The 20,486-nt window shown below is 33.4% G+C and overlaps 2 protein-coding genes across 2 annotated transcripts; both read right to left on the bottom strand.

Moving 5' to 3' along the window:
• Nucleotides 1-5,704: 5,704 nt before the first annotated feature.
• Nucleotides 5,705-9,015, bottom strand: LOC123668933 (probable RNA polymerase II nuclear localization protein SLC7A6OS). Its single transcript, XM_045602626.1, has 5 exons — nt 8,855-9,015; nt 8,572-8,777; nt 8,115-8,425; nt 6,824-7,008; nt 5,705-6,126 (listed from the first exon to the last, which is right to left on the bottom strand). The coding sequence occupies exons 2-5, from the start codon at nt 8,716-8,718 to the stop codon at nt 5,846-5,848; spliced, it is 924 nt and encodes a 307-aa protein (XP_045458582.1). The 5' UTR covers nt 8,719-8,777; nt 8,855-9,015; the 3' UTR covers nt 5,705-5,845.
• Nucleotides 9,016-11,923: 2,908 nt separating this feature from the next.
• On the bottom strand, nt 11,924-14,565 carry LOC123669702 (probable RNA polymerase II nuclear localization protein SLC7A6OS). Its single transcript, XM_045603292.1, has 4 exons — nt 14,433-14,565; nt 13,900-13,996; nt 12,792-12,952; nt 11,924-12,084 (listed from the first exon to the last, which is right to left on the bottom strand). The coding sequence occupies exons 1-4, from the start codon at nt 14,563-14,565 to the stop codon at nt 11,924-11,926; spliced, it is 552 nt and encodes a 183-aa protein (XP_045459248.1).
• Nucleotides 14,566-20,486: the final 5,921 nt, after the last annotated feature.

Below are 20,486 nucleotides of genomic sequence, written 5' to 3'. Positions count from 1 at the left end.
AAACAAAACCCGTGACATCAGCATGACGGAAGAGCAGTAGCTGGAGCCTCCCTCCACGAAGTAATGCCTAGCGGCGGTTCCGTGGGGGAAGAGGAAGTTGACGCCAGAGGTTTCTTCCATACCTCTGGGGAAGGAAAAAAAAAAAAAAAAAAAAAAAAAAAAAAAACATACATACATACATACATACATACATACATACATACATACATATAATCACGCCTCTTTCCCGTAGGGGTAGGTAGAGACCACTTCTTTCCACTTGCTACGATCCTTACATACTTCTTTCACTTCGTCCACTTTCATTATTCCCTTCATACATGCTCTTCGGTTTAGGGTACTCTTGACCTGGCCTTGGATAGACAATATATCTTTAACAGTGGCGTAGCGAGGGGAGGGCAAGGGTGGGGGGTATCATGCCTCAGGCGCTACTAATAAAGGGGCGCCAAATGGTCTGCAAAACAAAAAAATCCTAGACATATTATATGGTTTTCAAAGGGGGCGCTAAAAAGGTATTGTGTCTTGGGCGCGAGTTAAGCTCGATACGTCACTGATCTTTAATAAGTATATCTAAAATAATTAGTGTCGGTCTAAGACAGGTTTTTGGCTGAAGGCGAAGCCGAAACCGAAATTTCGACCTGCTCTAAGTTTCGGCAGAAATCGCAACCAGTTTTAAATAAAATTTTAAAGTCCATAAAATACTTTCATTAATTGATGGCAAGAAGATACGGCGAACGGTTAGGGAGGAGGCATTAGAGAAGTGACTCAGCGAGACTCTTTGAAAGCAACCGGTCAAAAGGCACATTTGGGACACTCAATTAAGAGCGTGCACGTATTCAGCTCTAGAGACTAGTGTACCACCAGAAGTGCATACCTACAATCGGTAACCGTCAAGGTATATTCATTTCTCGTAAATTCGCGATTCGCTAGTATATTCTTGATGCGTACGGCCAAAGAATGGAACTCTCTACTAGCGTCTGTATTTCTGGGTAACTATAACCTGGGGATCTTTAAGTCGCGAGTGAATAGGTTACTTCTAGGTAGTCTTGAGTAGCACATGTACGATGTACTAAAAGGTTACGTTACTTAGGTACGAAATGTAATAGTACCAAACGTCAATCGCTATTCGGACCTAATTGGACTAATCGTACACTGTGACAGTACTATCAACTATATAAGCTATGTTACTTGATCTACGTTTACCGCGGTCCGACGAGTTTGTATTGTACGTCTATGGGTCCGAGTATCACACTGTCCGACTGTCCGAGATGATGTTATTCGTACGACGTTCATTAGCTCTAAAATGCATACGAGTTACATCGCGTTGCGCATTCTATTTCGCGTTTCAATTGCCCCTTTTTTAACCGACTTCAAAAAAAAGGAGGAGGTTACTCAATTCGACCGTATATATTTTTTTTTTTTTTTATGTATGTTCGGAGATAACTTCTTCGTTTATGAACCGATTTTGATAATTCTTTTTTTGTTGGAAAGGAGATATTCATAGTTTGGTACCATGATAAGGAAACCAGGATCTGATGATGGGATCCCAGAGAAATCGAGGGAAACTTTCAAAAATCGTAAGGGTGACTAGTAAATTTCATCATGTTTTCATTAATTACTATAAAGCACTACTATTTAATAAAGGTCTGGAGTCGATCTGATGATGGAGAAGAAAGATAGTCGAGGGAACTCTTTAACAATTTATAGCAATTACCCGCTGTTTGAACTTAATTCGTTTCTATTGATGAGAACTTTGCACCTATATGAGTTACAAGTGCCATTACAGTCTGATGATGGAGACAAAAGTTAGTCGAGGGAACTCTTTAACGATTTATAGCAATTACCAGCTGTTTGACCTTAATTCGTTTCTATTGATGAGAACTTTGCATATATATGAGTTATAAGTGCCATTTCAGTCTGATGATGGAGACGAAAGATAGTCGAGGGTACTCTTCAACGACTTATAGCAATTACCTGCTGTTTGAACTTAATTTGTTTCTATTGATAAGAACCTTGCACCTATATGAGTTACAAGTGCCATTAAAGTCTGATGATGGAGACGAAAGATAGTCGAGGGAACTTTTCAACGATTTATAGCAATTACCTGCTGTGTGATCGTCTGTGTCGCAGGACCAGGTTTGATGATGGAGCCCATAAACACTCGAGGGAATTTCTCAACAATTTACAGCAGTTACCTTTTGATATTTGACGACCGCTTTGATATAATGGTGCATGTGCCGTGTCGGCGGCGCCTAAACACCGACGGTCGCGGGTTCTATTCCAGCTCGGAGTGGATATTTATGTTTATTCAAATATTTATTTTCGGTCTAGTTGTTAATCCTTGTGGTTCCCCCAACCTAGCCTCGGAGAACACTCTAGGCTGTCAGTCCCGGTTGTTATTACGTACACCTGATAGCGAACTTTACTCATAGTATGTCGACGCGTTAGCGCAGCGGTCACAGCACCGGCTGTTGCGCTGGCGTTAGTGGGTTCAATCCCCGCGCACGACAGACTTTTGTATTGGCCATATAGATGTTTGTCATGATCTGGGTGTTTGTGCTTGTGTATTGTGTATGTTTCCGAATCCCCGACATAAGAGAAAAAGCATCCTTATTAGGTCTACCCATCACTAAAAATTGTAAAATAAAATAATTTTTAACAAAAAAAAAACCGACTTCAAAAAGGAAACTAAAAAGTGAAAAATAAATTTAATTAGTACAAAGTAATTCGTATTTTGATTTAGTTAATCAGAAATGATTAAATAAATATTTTATAATTTTGAAGTTGGTGCCAAGTAAATACTACAACAACCTGGCTACAAAAACAAATACAAACAACACACACACAACAAACAAGTAAAAAAATATTATTAGATATGTCAAAACAATAACAGAATAATAACAATATTCAACCTAATAGTCAATGAAACAAATTATGAAAGAAAACTGAATACAACTTATGAGTAGATACTAGAGTAGTTATTGTTTTACTTGGCACCGACTTCAAAATTATAAAATATTTATTTAATCATTTCTGATTAACTAAATCAAAATACGAATTACTTTGTACTAATTAAATTTATTTTTCACTTTTTAGTTTCCTTTTTGAAGTCGGTTTTTTTTTTGTTAAAAATTATTTTATTAATCAAAGTTTTATAAACATAACGTAAACTAATTCCTTTTACGTAAAAGTAATTTTTTTGTTACAGTTTTTGTTTAGCGTAGTAAGAAAAAATTGAGAATTTTAGTGATTTAAAAAACCTTTTAAATACACTTTTACGTAAAAGGAATTTCTTTACGTTAAAATTTATGGAAATCTAATAACGTGTATAATGAGGTTTGTTATTTCACAATCGTATCTTTAGTGCTAGAAGAGAAAAAAATATATTAAAATAATAAAAAAAAAAAAGTATTTCGACCTGTACACTGTTTTGTAGCCAGGTATCTACTATTTATTATCATTATATCATTATACTCGTATAATAATAATAAAATGGTAGGAAAGTCAAAACTGTACATTAAATATTTTTTTTAAAAGAGTACTTGGGGTGTGATCTGCAATCGATACCAAAGCCAAAAATATAGTTTCTAGAATTTTTGTCTGTTTGTCTGTATGTATGTCCGGGATAAACTCAAAAAGTACCGCATGGATTTACTTCAAATTTGGCACGAATATTATTAAGAAGTCGGGTCAACATATAGGCTACATATTATCACGCTATCACCTACGGGGAACGAGCAGTGAACCTTTATTTCCTCAACGCATTTTGTAACAACGTGTAATCTAACTACGCATATTTGAATGTTGTTGTTATTATGTTAATAACCATGCTACAAGCTAGCTTAACACTATAAAAATCACGCAATATAAGTAACTTAGGCCGATAAACATAATTAAATGATTATAAATAGTACCAAGACAATTTTAAAGCAGCGCCATCTATGAGATTTCAAAAACATCATCATCAATCCCTTTTTGGATATAAATAATTTAAATTTGATCATGTTGGCGAGGTTAATAGTTGTTTTTAAAAGTCATAGATGGAGTTGTGCATTCTCTTCTTAAAAATTCGTTTCAGAGATGAGCAAAACAATTAAAAAAAAAAGTGTTTATATAGGTTTTAAGATGCTTCATCTATGTCTTCGAGAAGTCCTATAAGTATGTAATTTTACCCTATTCTGTATTCCTTATTCATTATTTTCTCCATCTGCTTCAGTCACAACTTATGGCTTAATTCAGCAGTATCACCATAAGACAATTATTCAGAGTAGGTTGATAATAAGCTCTTTTTGAAGGTCAATTTTACAAAAGACAGTCTCCCTCTGTTACTGCACTTTCTGTAGATATGAAATGTAAAGAATAAACGGGTAAACGAATGTTATTTTAAAAGGTATATTCGTAGGTATTTTTTGTGGTGTATAGCGTTCACGCAGACAACGTCGCGGGCAGCAGCTAGTTATCATTAAGTTAAAAAATCTGGCTACTACTAAGTACTAATAGTACTAATAAGGTGTACTAGTACATTTTTCGAATTGTTCGAATAGAGTGCAACAACGTCCGATTAAGCCCAAGACTACTTCTAGGTAAGCGTGCTCCATCTTAGACCGCATTTTCACTTATCATCAGGTGAAGTAGTGGTCAAACGCTAGCCTATGTATATGTATAAAAAAAAAAACCCGATAGCGTGATGTATCGGAGGTTAGCGCCTTCTACTTTTAAGTTCGAAACCTAACAATGCCAATCTTATGCAGTGTAATAAAATAATAAACTTTGATGATTTGAAAAAATAATAAACTTTGATGGCGCGATTTAAAGGAGGTCAGCGCCATCTAGTGACGAGTGCGAAACCTAATAATGTCAATCCATGTTAATGTGGTTTGTTACAATAACAATTTTAATCTTTTCAAAAACAACACTCATTTAGATGCTTATAGCCTTTGTGTTTACAAGTCTTAAGATAACATGTATCTCTTGAACTAACCCGGAGGCTCATACGGTTAATTTTAAAGTTTTTAAAAGTATGCCAAAAAACTAGTTACAGTTTTCTGAACTATGGACTACCCTAGGTATTTAGAGGTTATGTGTAATTTTACAATGACTCTCGCAATTTCCAATGTGACAGACAATTTTTTTTTTTTTCTAAAGTAGTATCTTCTTTTCTATTCAAAAAATAAGTTTGTTTGCATTTACAGCTTCACCTGCGAATAAAATATTCAAGAGCAGGACGTATTTCGAAGTTTAATTTCAATATTTTCATTTCATAGCGTCATGGGGATTTTTTTTTTGCGTTTCCCAGTAAAATCTCATGATTTGACTGAGTCCAGACTCTTTATCCATGTAGAAGGATCACAGCATTGCACCGCAACGCTGCTCCATTGCGGATTGGTGGATATTTTCTCTACGATGAGTAACAATCGCTATCAAGTGTCTATGATAACAAGCGGGCCAGACTGCTTAACGTGCTCTCCAAAAAACGGGGGGATACCCACAAGAACAGTCACCCAGACCGGAAACAAATATTGGTGCAAATATAAATACCCATTCCGAGCGGAAAACAAACCAGATATCGCCGGTGTGTGAGCGCCCACACGCTGTACGCACAACTATAATACATTCATAATTGATTAAACATTAAAAAAGAGGGTAATATTTTTCAAATGATCTAAAATAACTATTTATGTCATTTTGTAAGTATTAAAACAAATTCTTGAATATTTTTGCTTTTTATTATTGTAAACATTATTTAAGGTATTTACTTCAATTGACAATTTTGGTATAAAATATTTTAAAAATGACAGAATTTTCATAAAAAAATATATTCAATTACATTATTAACTAAATACATATCTCAATCTGGATCTGACGAGTCATCTGCGTATTGTTCCCTAAACTGTTCAGAATCTTGTTCTTGACCATAATAGAAGCCTTCATCGCTGTTGTATTCCTGAGTGTCATCTATCCTTGTAGAAAATACATAATTATTCCCATTAGCTAGGTCGGGCTGTTCTGAAAGAACTCTGGCCTTATATTTAGCGTAAGCAATACCATAACGTTTGACGTCTTCATTGAAAAACTCCGCTGGCTCATCATATATCATGTCTTCATCTATGTCGCTTGACAGATCATCTTCTGTAATAAAAATTAAAAAACATATTAATGAAAAAAATAGAGTGAATTTCTTTTAATTACTTAACCAAGCTATAACTATTACTGCCAAGTGAGAAAGCATAAGGAAACACTATATTAGGTAGCTGAAAAATATTTAAACACTCATATTCTGAAAACACTTAAATTGCTTAATGCCACTTATTCAGGATGTATCAAATTTATTCTTTACTCAGTCGCTTTGAGGGACTGGAAAGCATTTTAAAAAAGGGCGGGATAGTGTTTTTTACTATAATTTGTTCTATTTCTTTACATGCTTATTATTCATATTAAAACAGATGATTTCCTAACCAAAAAAATTTTCTTCAATTGCATAAGCCTACATAAACAATTTGTTTTATTAATTTTTTTTTTTTTTTGACTCAATCTATTAAATTTAATATTAAATTTAACAATTGGAATGGAGAGATAATTTATTTGAAAAGCTTTAGAATTACCTATATGACAAATTAATGAATTATTATTATTTTTTTTGTTAAGTTATTAAAAAAATTTACTCTGCACAAACAATATCAATAAATTCAGCATGTAACACTATATTCTGACCATAATTTCTCTAACTCATACAATATTTGTGAAGACCATTTTATATTCTCCCAACAAAATGAATAAAAACCCCCAAATCAAACTTTATTAACATAATTAAAATCAATAATTTTACCTATATTACAATTTTTTACTGCCTCAACCATGTCGTCCTCATCTATACTACTTGGGTCGGAATCTGGATAATCATTCTTAAAGTAGTTTTCCGCATTTGAGTCATCACTATCTTCAACATCTGATTCCATTAAACCATTATCTCTAGCTGATCCGTATATTAATTCTGTCTCATAGTTCTCTATACTGAAATGATAAAAAGCAAAGGCAATTTTGAAGAAAAAAGTACGAATGATTTTATTTTATACCAAACAAATAGTTTGAAGAAGAAATTTTATCACATATATAACATAATAATGAAAATACATATATATGATTTTACTGGAGTGACAAAACATTATAATTTCTATTTTGAAATCAATTAAAAATCTAATATTGAATTACAACCTACATTAAAGTGGCATAAACAGCATATCCTGAACTTGATTCGCGCAAGTGAATAGAGAATATTGATCTACCCATAGTAGTTAATTTCAAACACTTGGGTTTGAAATCAGTTTTTTGAAGTCTTAGCATCAATAGGAAAAATTAAAAAAAAAATTATTTTAGGAGATAGGAATTTTAATATAAGATTGTTACGGGGTCTGAAATATTACTTTACTTTAGAAAAAGGTTTGCACATAGTAAATAGTTTGGCAAATGCCCAAATAAATACAATCAGTTTATTTGTTATAACACAAGCATCAATGTATGTGTGCATATGTGATTCAGTCTGTAACATCACACAGCTGGACATAAGCATCTCTACGTAGGAGGAGTGTCTGAGTTTAATCCTGAACACTGCTCCACTAAGGTTTGGTAGCTATATTCCATCCTATGACCCACTATCGCTATTTATCTAATATATCTATCGGATATTATGTACAATCGAGGAGTGTATGGATTGGTTAGGGTTATTTTTTTTTTGTAAAACGAAACTGTCGTTAAACGTTGTACTTTTTAAGTTAGATAGGTTAGGGTTATTTTTTTTTTTGTTAAACGAAACTGTCGTTAAACGTTGTACTTCTTAAGTTAGATAGGTTAGGGTTAAATTACACTCCTCGATTGTACATAATTACCTATCTATCTTATCTAAGATAACAACCAGGCCGAAAGCTCAATGTACTCCAGGACCAGTGTGAGGAGGGCCCACAATAACAGACAGCCAGACCAGGAACAAATATTTGTACATATACTATGATCCCAAAGTCTAAAAAGGGAATTAAATCTGAAAATAGCCAGTGTTTAAGCTACTTTGCAGCACTAGTTTACCTGACGGTCGTCGATGTGTGTAACAAAAGTAGTAATCTCACCTTACAAGATTATCCAACATAGATATGTCAAAATCTTCTTTAGCAGAAGTGTAAAGATCGTATATGTACTGCTCATTCTCCTGTTCTTCTTCTTTCTTCTGTAAATCTGTCATTTGTAAATCTACTATATCATAATTATCATTTTTTTCAGTCACAATTTTTACTCCTCTGCTGCAGTTGACAACTTTATAACGGCTCTCTGTCGCAAAATCCTTTCTTTCTTTTCGCATTTTGCTTATAATATCATTGACATTAGTAAAAGTTTTGAGTTTAAAAGAATTAGGTGCTAGTCTTTTTACATGTGTAGGCTCCTATAAAAAAAATGTACATTGTGGTTATTTTTAAATCCTAAGCTTTTTAATTTACGCGCTCCCAATAAAAAATACCATGTAAACTACTGTAGGTATGTTCTATCGTTCTAAATTTTAAGACAAGTTTGTATAGAGTATTTTTTTACCTGGCTTTCCACAGTACCTCTAAATACAAAAAGAGAAGGTGAAATTTCCTCAGTGTCTGTTTTCATGCGTTTACACAGAAGCACAAATGCATCTTGAGGATTATCTTCCAGGCGACGTTTTACACGCAAAAAAGTGGAAGTGGCCATTGTTAAAAGGTTATTTGCAAGAAAACGTTTTAATTATTATCGTAGAGAAGACTTGTAATCTAGAAATAATTAATTGCTTTTCGTTTAAGAGCTTATTCAGGACACGAGAAGTACACAAATACAACTAATAACTAACAGTTAATTGTTGTTGTTATGACTTGTCCAAAACAACATAACAAACATGCGTGAACGACGACGAACTGAGTTTCAAATTGACACCAACCAAAGAGTATATATAGCAAGGTACACCAATGAGGTACACTAACAACGTACATTGACACTACAGAAGTACAGTGCGTTTTTTAGTTTTTACCTAGATATTTATTACCTACTCTGTACTCTGCGGTGCGTTTCAACGAATAATACCTATGGCGTTATATTGGCAGCAATGATTTCCAGTGTTTCTACACTACTTATAAAAACCTTCCTCAAAATAAGAATGATTTTAAGTATGTTTTATGTTTTTTCTAGTATATCTGGAAATATATTTTCAAATCTCATTTGCTTTTGATAATTAACAGTTTGACTAAAAAAGATTCACAAAAGCTACTTCTACACAAGTTTTACTTCAGTCGTGTGATCTAAAGCACACTAATGTTTTCTATTTCGTGCACAAAATGATGTCAAATGATTCGATAAAATAAATTATATCGTCACACATGGTCTTATTAAGTTATAATAAAAGTAATTAAAAAAAATATCAGAAACTTGATCCCTTTGTAGAATTCGCTATTTTTTTAGTTTACCTACTTTGTTTTTATTAACAATGAAAAAACAAAATTTCACCAAAAAGAATAGATTTCAAAAAGTTTATTTATGAAGTCTCATTATTACTTTTATCTTATCATAATCTTTCATTTTACAATTTCTTATTTTACTAACTATAATTTATTTAGAAAAATGCCGTAATGCCACTACAAGAACCAGTTCTGTGGCAACTGTGGCAAACCGTCGTCGGCAGTAATACTCATGGTATCGAGGCTGTGGGGGTGTAGACATATGAGGCATCGGTGACGTCAACAAGTTGGTTTACTGAAAGAGAAAATTTTAATTGACAGCAAATATGACGTAGCATAGTGTTGCAGAAAATGACTTCGCGTATACCGTCAGTTCCGGTTCCGGTTTAAACAAATATTTTTTGCACTCATTGAGCAGAAATAGATACACTGGTGTGCATATTCCAAGGACATTATAACAGGTAACTAGGTACATAGTCAACACAGGAGAGGAAGGGAAAATAGTGATAAGTATTGATTATAAGTGCGGGTTACTCTTAGCTAAGTTAGCCTCTACTATAAATTAAATTTAAAAGTTATTTTTTTCTGAACGTAGTTACAAATTCACTTTAGCTATAAGAAAATAAACCTATATAGTAAGCACAATAAGATAGAAATTAAGTATATTGTTAATAAATTGAATAGTAATAGTAAAACTTCGTTCATGTCATGTGTCCTATTTCGTAAAGTAGTGTTAAAGATTAATTGTAAGTCTAGGTATATCTAAAGGACTCTCGTTTTTCCTCATCGTGAAAACACGTTTAAAGAGTCAGTAACACACAAACTATACATAATTATATATTATTTTTAGTACTATAACTTATTCTTATTGTAAAAGGATCAATGCACACTTTGCACACACTTTCAATTGAGTGATTGTTCAACTATTTTGGCTCTCTCATTTCTTAAAGTCGGGGAATCGTGACCACACCCTGTTTGCGTCATACGCATCGCATCGTGATGCATTCATACTCATTTAAACAAACTCACAACGGTTCTTTCTCTTATCTTGGGAGACTTGTACAATAGGCGCCATAAATTTTTTGTTATTTAGGTACAAACCATAATTATGTTGCTTCTATTGTATCTGCATACTTATCGATACTCCACTACAAAAAAAAAATATGTTGTTGTGTAAGTGTAAGTAGAATGTTTTCGAAGGCGGCGCCCCTATTGTCTTGGTACCTGTGAGCACCGCACACTTTGCACACATGGGTGGTGCGGCCGTTCTCACAACTATGGGTAGACTGGTAGATATCTCTTATAAAGATAAGTTAACTTGCCAACATCTTTTGTAAAAATGATTTTTAAATTTGTTTTTAAAGTACAATAAAGAATATAAAAATAAATTTAATGAGTATATCTATAATAATTAATGTCCGACGAAAACAGGTTTTTGACTGAAGCCGAAACCGAAATAACAGCCTTGGTCTCAGTTTCGGCAGAAACCAAAACCGACAGTCACATGGACAACGTAACGTATGGTTTTTCTATAAAATACGTTCACAGTTGTTTTTGCTTGCAAACGAATAAAAAACCGACTTTAATTATATCGACCAGTAATACAACATAGGTAGACGAAAAAATAATCATGTAAATACGCATTATTAGAAATAATTCAAAAAGTGCTTCTCGGGTCTCTATACAATTTAAATGGAACCATGCAACAAGCACTAGCTTTCGATTTAAAAAGAATCATCGAAATCGGTACACCCAGTAAAAAGTTATAAGGTATTATACAACGAGGGTTGACGAAAAATAGTCAAAGAAATACGTATAGTTAAAAAAGATCAGATTATCAGGTAAAGAAGGGGCAGGGGAGTGGTTCTTTACTTAGCCTGACGTGATATGTAGATATGCTCAATTGTGGGTTGGCGGATATATTCCCTACTATGAGGAACGATCGCTATCAAGTCTCTATGCTGAACATGCTATCCGAGAAATATTCCATAAGATCAAAAACGCAACCGACCTAGGTATCGACCGGTAAAGACCCACAAGGATAGTCACCCAGGCCGAAAACAAATATTTGTGCAAATATTCCATTCGAAGCGGGAATAAAACCCGATTGGAACCTTGTACGCACAACTACACCAAAACAATGTCTTTCAATTAACTAAGGCTAAAACTTTCATTGAATTAATATTTAAACATTAAACAAGAGGGTAATATTTCTCACATAATCTAAAATAACTATATATGTCATTTTGTAAGTATTATAATAATTTCCTGAATACTTTGGTTTTTTATTATTGTAGACATTATTTAAGGTATTTACTTCAATTGTGGTGTAAAATATTTAAAAAAGACAGAATTTTCATAAAAAATATATATTCAATTATATAATTCACTAAATATCTCAATCTGGATCCATCGAGTCATCTGCATATTGTTCCCTAAATTGTTAAGAATCTTGTCGTCCATCCTTGTTAAAGTACGTTATTATTCAAATCAATTACATCGGGCCGTTCTGTAAGAAATCTGGCCTTATATTTAATGTAAGCAGTGCCATAAAGTCTGATGCCTTCATCGGAAAACTTCATTGTCTCATCATATATGTCTTCATCTATGTCGCTTGACACATCATCTTCTATAATAAAAAAATAAAAAGATAGTGTTCATAACCATTTTGATAAGATGTTTATTTCTTTTCATTATTTAACCAAGCTATACAATTATTGTTAAATGAGAAAGCATCAGAAAATACTATATTAGATAGGTGAAAAAGCTTCTGTATTTTAAAAATCTTAAGCACTCATATTCTGAAAACACTTAAATTGCTTAATGCCACTTATTTAGGATGTATCAAATTTATTCTTTACTCACTCACTGTGATAGACTGAAAAGCATTTAAAAAATGGCGGGAAAGTGTTTTTACTATAATTTATTCTATTTCTTTACGTACTATTCATATCAAAACCAGCCAGGTACAAACAGACGATTTCCTAACCAAAAATAATTTTCTTTAATTGCATAAATAAGCCTACAAAAATGTTTTTTTTTTTTTGACTCAACCTGTTAAACTTAAATTCGATTTGACAGTTGAAATGGAGAGATAATTTATTCGAAAAATTTTAGAAGACTGACAAAATAGTGAATTTTTTTTTTTGGTCAAAGTAATAAAAAAAGTACTCTGCACAAACAATATAACTAAGATTGAGCATGTAACATTATACTGCTGAACATACTCTCTCTCTTACTCATACAATATTTGTGAAAACTATTTTAAATTCTCCCAACAAAGCGAATAACAATTATAAACCAAACTTTGTTTACATAATTAAAATCAATAATTACCTATATTATCGTCCTTACCAATATTACTTATGTCGAAATCTGCATAATCATTCTTCCAGTAGTTTTCCACATTTGAGTCATCACAATCTTCAACATCCGATTCCGTTAAACCATTATCTCTAGCTGATCCGTCTATTAATTCTGTCTCATAGTTCTCTATACTGAAATAATAAAAAACAAAAACAATTTTGAAGGATTTTAGTTTAATTATATACCAAACAAATAGTTTGAAGAAAAGATTTTTATATAATGAAAATACATTTATATGATTTTACTGGAGAGACAAAACATTATAATTTCTATTTTGAAATCAATTAAAAGTCTAAAATTGAATTATAGCCTACATACAAGTGGCATAAACAACATATCCTGAACTTGATTGGCGCAAGTGAATAGGTATTGAAATATTGATCTACCCATATTGGTTAATTTCAAACACTTGGGTATGAAAACAGTTTTTTGAAGTCTTAGCATCAATAGGAAAAATTAAAAAAAATTGTTTTAGGAGATAGGAATTTTAATTTAATATTGTTACGGGGTCTGAAATATTACTTTACTTTAGAAAAAGGTTTGCACATATAAAATAGATTGGCAAGAAATACAAGTGGCATAAACAGCATATCATGAACTTGACTGGCGCAAGTGGTATTGAAATATTGATTTACTTATAGTGGTTAATTGCAAACCCAAGGGTTCAAACCCTTGGGTTTGAAATTCGCCGTATTGGACAAACATTTTTATTGTCCATACAGATGTTTACCGTGGTCTGGGTGTTTGTGCAGTAGTCGTGGGTCTCCCCACCGTGCTTTGAAGCGCACATTAAGCTGTCGATTCCGGTTGTTATTATGTACAGCTGATAGCGATCGTTACTTATAATAGGGAATATATCCACCTACCCGCATTGGAGCAGCGTGGTGGATTAAGCTCCGATCCTTCTCATACATGAGGAAAAAAGCCTATGCCCAGCCGTGGTATATTACAGGCTGAAACGTATGATTCCAAAGTCTAAAAAAAGAATCGAATCCAAAACTTACCAGTGCTTAGGCTACTTTGCAGCACTAGTTTACCTGACGGCCGTCGATGTGTATAACAAATGTAATATTCTCACCTTACAAGATTATCCAACATAGATATGTGAGAATCTTCTTTAGCAGAAGTTTTAAGGTCGTTTGTGTTTTGCCCATTCTCCGAATCTTTTTTTTCTTCTGTAACAAGATTTAAATTTTGTAAATCTAATATATCACAATTTTTATTTTTTTCAGTCACAATTTTTACCCCCATGCTGAAGCGGCGTTTGTAACGCCTCTTTGTCACAAAATCCTTTCTTTTTTCATTCTTATTGTTTCTAATATCACTGACAAAAGTTTTGTGTTCAATAGAATTTGGTGCTATTCTTTTATGTGTATTTTCTATTATGTATTTTTTATTTACGTGTAGGCTCCTATTAAGAAAAAAATGTGTGATTGAAAGATGTGTGAAAAACGTGTTCATTGTCGTTATTTTTAAATCCTAAGCTTTTTTATTTAATTTTTATTTACAAAAAAAAAATACCATGTAAATCACTGTATGTACTATCGTTCTAAATTTTGAGATAAGTTTGTACAGAGAATATTTTCTTACGTATCTGACTTTCTACAGTACCTCTAAGTACAGGAAGAGAAGGTGAAATTTCCTCAGCGTCTGTTTTCTGGCGTTTACACAGCGTAAGCGCCAATGCATCTTGAGGATTATCTTCCTGGCGACGTTTTACCCGCAAAAAAGTGGAAGTAGACATTGTTAAAAGGTTATTTGCACGATAATATATTAATCTAGAAATAATTAACTAATTTTCGTTTAAGAGCTTATTCAGGACACGAGAAGTACACAAATACAACTAGCAACTAACAGTTGTTGTTATAATGACATGTGCGGACGAACTGAGTTTCAAATTAACACTACAGACTACAGAGCGTTTTTACCTAAATATAGACACCTTTTCTGCGGTGCTTTTCAACGAATAATACCTGTGGCGTTATATTGGCAGCGATGATTTCCAGTGTTGCCACATTACTTATAAAAACTTCCCTAAAATAAAGGGTAATTTTAAGTATGTTTTATGATGTTCTAGTACTTCTGGAAGTATATTTTCAAATCTCATTTGTTTTTGATAATTAACAGTTTGACTAAACAAGATTCACAAAAGCTACTTCTAGACTGCTTATTATAATAATAATAATAATAATAATAACTTTATTTGTTAAACACACTGATCCTAATACACACAATATATGCATATACATATAACATCCGAGGCAAGCATTACAAACAAAGTCTTAAGTCTAATACAATATGTGAGAAATAGAAAACAAAATAAAAAATAGACGATAAAAGAAGATGGTAGCGCGGCAACAGTGTGTTTCACAAAAAGGTTGGACCTCAGCTATATTCAGGACTAACAGCCCTGACAATGGTTTTCAGGACCACCATAAGTTTTCCCATATTGGCGGCAATAATAAAAAGAATAATAAAAAATAATGTGAAATTGAGATTAAACAAATATTAATTATTAATAATTATATTAATATATAAATACACTAAAGAATACAATAAATTATAATATGTGACATATTAAAGACAAAATATTACCTACATGACAACACATATTCATGAACACACACACACACACACACACACACACACATACAATTATATAATAAGATGACACACAGTAGTACTGAAAACAGGTGACCAAATCAACGAATGCTCCTAAACTGACAACGAATCTATGTAATTTATCACGATTACAATGATCAGACTATAATTTTAAATATTTTATTGCCCTAAAAGTAAGGTTCTTTTATACAGTTTTTTAAAACTTGATTTGATTGTTCAATTACATAGCGGTGGTGGCAAGTTATTCCAACACTAAGTTGCAGTATATTTAAAGTTACCGCGAAAAGCGGCTGTACGGTGCATGGGCAAGCTCATATTCTGAGATGACCTTACATACTTACCTATTACTTTAATATGGTGGTCATACACAAAATAGGGAAAGAGGAAAAACTAGTTTTTGAAGTAAAGCTTCTTTACACGCGCTTGGCTTGGGGAGGAAGCTAGCGACGCGAGCGATGCGTGACGAGAGCGTTACGAAAAGTGTGATTGGGCGTGCCGAACGAAAGTTAAAAAGGAGATATAAGTTAGTGAATATAGAGAGTTACGTGTCGTAAGTTTTACTTCAGTCGTGTGATCTAAAGCACACTAATGTTTTCTATTTCGTGCACAAAATTATGTCAAATGATTTGATAAAATAAATGATATGATCACAAATGGTCTTATTAAGTTAGAGTAAAAGTAATTAAAAAATATCAGAAACTTGATCCTTTTGTAGAAGTCGCTAATATTTTTAGTTTACTTTGTTTTTATTAACAATGAAAAGTCAAAATTTCACCGAAAAGAATAGACTTTAGAAAGTGTATATAGGAAGTCTCATTATTAATTTTACCTTATTTTATACTTTTATTTTATACACACGAGGAAACGTTTGGGCTTGCTTGGGAGCGATGAACTAGCAATATTCAAGAGAATCGCAGGTCGCCCCGACTTGAGGAGCAAGGAGAACTGTAGGCTAGAGAGAATTTGCTGTCTTACAAACCAATGACACGGCAGATGGAATGAATATAACGGGATGGTAGAGAGCTATGTTGCAGATGTATAGGGAGTATATCAACTCGCAGCATAGTTATACTAGTAGTAGTGACAGGGAGATTTCCATTTTTTTAAAGTAAAGATGCAGCCTAAGATAGTTCGCGCTTGCCTAGAAGGTGCCTATTCACTCTTGATTTAAAGATACCTAAGTTATAGTTAGTTGAAAAAAAGCCGGAAGAGTACTCCAATTCATGCGATGCCTTGCGGTTCGGTGATAAAAAGGTGATCTATCTCTCCATTTTAGGTTAAGACCGTACCTCAGTCAGTCAGCGCAGCCATCGCAGTCCACTGCTGGACATAGGCCTCCCCGATTTCGCGCCAGACATCTCGGTTTTTCGCAATCCTCATCCAGCCTACACCGGTAATCTTACGTAGATCGTCGGTTAACGGGCATCCACGTCCCACACTGCGTTTGCCGGGACGCGACCACCACTCCAGGACCCGTCTACTTCAACGACCATCGGTTCTGCGACACAGGTGACCAGCCCACTGCCACTTCAACTTGTTAATTCTGCGGGCTATGTCGGTTACTTTTGTTCTCTTGCGGATAGTCTTATTTCTAATCCTATCTAGTTAGTTTTTTCATTTTATTATTATATCAGTAAGATCGAAAAATAGTATTCATATTTTATTAATATGTAATTGGTATTTAAATATAATTGTGTTTGCTCGCAAACGAAAAAAAAAACCGACTTCAATTACATCGACGAGTAATACAACGTAGATCGACGAAAAAATACTCAAGTAACTACGCGTTATCAAAGATTACTCAAAAAGTGGTCATCAGATCTCAATAAAATTTATATGTGACCACATGACAAATATCAGCTTTCGATTAAATTAAAAATTATTCAAATCGGTACACCCAGTAAAAAGTTATTGCGGATTTTCAAGAGTTTCCCTCGATTTCTCTGGGATCCCATCATCAGATCCTGGTTTCCTTATCATGGTACTAAACTAGGGATATCTTCTTTCCAACAAAAAAAGAATTATCAAAATCGGTATACCCAGTAAAATGTTATTGCGGATTTTCAAGCGTTTCCCTCGATTTCTCTGGGATCCCATCATCAGATCCTGGTTTCCTTGTCATGGTATCAAACGAGGGATATCTCCTTTCCAACAAAAAAGAATTATCAAAATCGGTACATCCAGTAGAAAGTTATGCAGTATAAATACAACGTAGGTCGACGAAAAAAGCGTCAAGTAAAAACGCATTATTAGATATAACTCAAAAAGTAGTTATTAGATCTCAAATAAATTTAAATGGGACCAATTGGCACACACCACCTTTCGATTAAAAAAAAATTGTCGAAATCGGTCCACACGGTCAAAAGTTCTGATGTGACATACATTAAAAAAAAAATACAGTCGAATTGAGAACCTCCTCCTTTTTTGGAAGTCGGTTAATAATATCCAAAAAACACGATTTACTAAGAATATCGAGCTAAGCTCCGTCATCCAGGGACTATATTTATGAATCGTTACTTAAAGAGTAAATACCATACGAATATAAAGAAAAAAATGCGATGGGAAACATAAATTTTATTTTATATAGGCGCATATTTTTTAACCTATCTTGTATTATACACTTAAATATTATTTTATAAATTACATATATCAAAATAATATAAAGCCCATCTTTTAATTTGGGTCAAACTGGACACGGTGTGTGTGCAAATTTCATTAAAATCGGTTATGTAGTTTAGGAGTCCATCGCGAACAAACAACGTGACGCTTATCTATCTATACATATAATAAAATGGGAGGAAAATCAAAGCTGTACATTGAATATTTCTTTAAAAAAATACTTAAGGTGTGATCTACAATTGATACCGAAGCCAATAATATAGTTTTTAGAATTTTTGTCTATTTTTCTGTTCTTCTGTTTGTCTGTATGTATGTCCGGGATAAACTCAAAAAGTATTGCATGAGTTTACTTCAAATTTGGCACGGATATTAATAAGAAGTCTGGTCAACATATAGGCTACATATTATCACGCTATCACCTAAGGGGAACGGGCTGTGAACCTTTATTTCTTCAACGCATTCTGTAATAACGTGTAATCTAACGACGCATATTTGAATGTTGTTGTTATTATGTTAATAACCATGCTATAAGCTAGCTTCACACTTTAAATAAAGACATTCTGTGGTATATTTAGTATCAGCATTGCATCCGTGCGAAGCCGGGGCGGGTTGCTAGTCTATATAACTATATGAAAATCAATTGCCGTTCGTTAGTCTCGCTAAAACTCGAGAACGGCTGACCGGATTTATCTTATCTTGGTCTGGAAATGTTCGTGGAGGTCTAGGGAAGGTTTAAAAGGTGAGAAAAATTCGAATAATATCCGGGAAAACCCTAAAAACAGCCCTTTTCTTTTTCCCATACAAACGTTTTCTAACTAAAATGTAGAGTCAATTTGAACTTTATTGCTATTCAATAAAATTCATGTTAAATAATATATTAGGGCGCATTTTACGTAAGTTATTAATGATTAAATTGATCTTAATCGTAGACCGCATTTTAATTTAATTTACATACAGTAAAAATGGTATCAACTAGCTATTTCACATTATTATATTCTTGCGGGGCCGTTAACAATGGAAAATTCCCGTTTTTAAACTATAGCTTCTATCGACTCCAAATTTGGTACGAATCTCCTATATATGTGACACAGAAATGATCAATGAGCGGATTTTAGGATAACTCATCCCCAATAAGGATTTCGGGGTTGGGTGTTGGGTGTTGACAATGAACATTTTAAATGTATGTAACTCCGAAACTACTGAACCAATTTTTACCAAATTTTTTAAGCATCTGTAATTTGGTCTAACTTGGAAGATATGGTAGTTTTTATCTCAATTTGACCCGATAGGTGGCGCTGCTATTGGTACGTAGCTCCGAAACTACTGAACGAATTTTTATCAAGTTTTATAAGCATTTGTAATTTAGTCTAACTTGGAAGATGGTAGTTTTTATCTCAGTTGGACCCGATAGGTGGCGCTGCTATCTGTATGTAGCTCCGAAACTACTGAATCAATTTTTATCAATTTTTGTAAGCATCTGTAATTTGGTCTAACTTGGAAGATATGGTAGTTTTTATCTCAATTGGACCCGGTAGGTGGCGCTGCTATCGGTATGTAAGCTATAAAATTTGGTAGCTGTTTTTAGGTCAGGACAACGTCTGCCGGGTCCGCTAGTTTTGTATATATTTAGATTAATTCGATGCAATAATTGAATGCCACATGTTGTTGCCGCTCTCATTAATCCTCAGTGGCGTAACGCGGAGTGTGAAGATTCCTGCGTATCGAGTTGACAACTTTTGTACGGAGCGGCAACGTTGAAGAGGTATCAGTAAAATATCGCTATGGGGACATCCATTAATTACACGAACTCAGAATGGGTAGGGAGGAGTCCAATGAAATCTCATCAAATCATAATTAAACCGAGGGGGGATAATTGGAAATCTCACATCAACTTCAAAAATATAAAATATTATAGATATTACAAAAAATATATTTTAAGTGTTCATTTTGCCCTCTAAAATAAAAATCATGGCTATTAAAATCATTTAGTTTTTTGCTTTGAATTTTATTTAATTTAAATAAGTTAACTCTAGTATACTTGAACAGTTTATTGTTTGGTGTCAATCTCTATTATATTCACGCCAATCTCACGTTGGAGGGGGGGTCCAGACAAATCTCACTAAATCTCACCTAAGAGGTGGAGGGGCTAAACAGGTCGAAAAATAGCTCACGTAATTAATGAATGTCCCTTTATAGTATGACGTCAGAGGTAACGTTATCGATATCGTTATTATTCTATTTACCGGTAAAACTTAATGTTAAAAAACGTCTCCATTATTAATTTTATTTTAAAAGTTATCGGAAAAAATTAATGTTGGTATTTTATAATGGTAATTAGTAACGATAATAATTACCAAGCCCCGTTTTTTAACATTTCAGACAGATTCTCAGAGCAGTCTTAAGTCTGTGCTTTTTGACATTGAC

This window comes from Melitaea cinxia, chromosome 3 (assembly GCF_905220565.1).
Source record: "Melitaea cinxia chromosome 3, ilMelCinx1.1, whole genome shotgun sequence".
Classification (NCBI taxonomy): domain Eukaryota; kingdom Metazoa; phylum Arthropoda; class Insecta; order Lepidoptera; family Nymphalidae; genus Melitaea; species Melitaea cinxia.
This window is presented reverse-complemented; position numbering and strand designations above follow the sequence as displayed.

Bases quoted from the DNA above. Each gene is read 5' to 3' on its own strand.
- LOC123669702 (XM_045603292.1), bottom strand. From the start codon at position 14,565: ATGTCTACTTCCACTTTTTTGCGGGTAAAACGTCGCCAGGAAGATAAT. The intron at 12,953-13,899 runs GTGAGAATATTA...TTATTATTTCAG, and splicing joins ATGTTGGATAATCTTGTAAG to TATAGAGAACTATGAGACAG. The intron at 12,085-12,791 runs GTAATTATTGAT...TTTTTATTATAG, and splicing joins TGGTAAGGACGATAATATAG to AAGATGATGTGTCAAGCGAC.
- LOC123668933 (XM_045602626.1), bottom strand. From the start codon at position 8,718: ATGGCCACTTCCACTTTTTTGCGTGTAAAACGTCGCCTGGAAGATAAT. The intron at 7,009-8,114 runs GTGAGATTACTA...TTATCATTTCAG, and splicing joins ATGTTGGATAATCTTGTAAG to TATAGAGAACTATGAGACAG. The intron at 6,127-6,823 runs GTAAAATTATTG...TTTTTATTACAG, and splicing joins AGTAAAAAATTGTAATATAG to AAGATGATCTGTCAAGCGAC.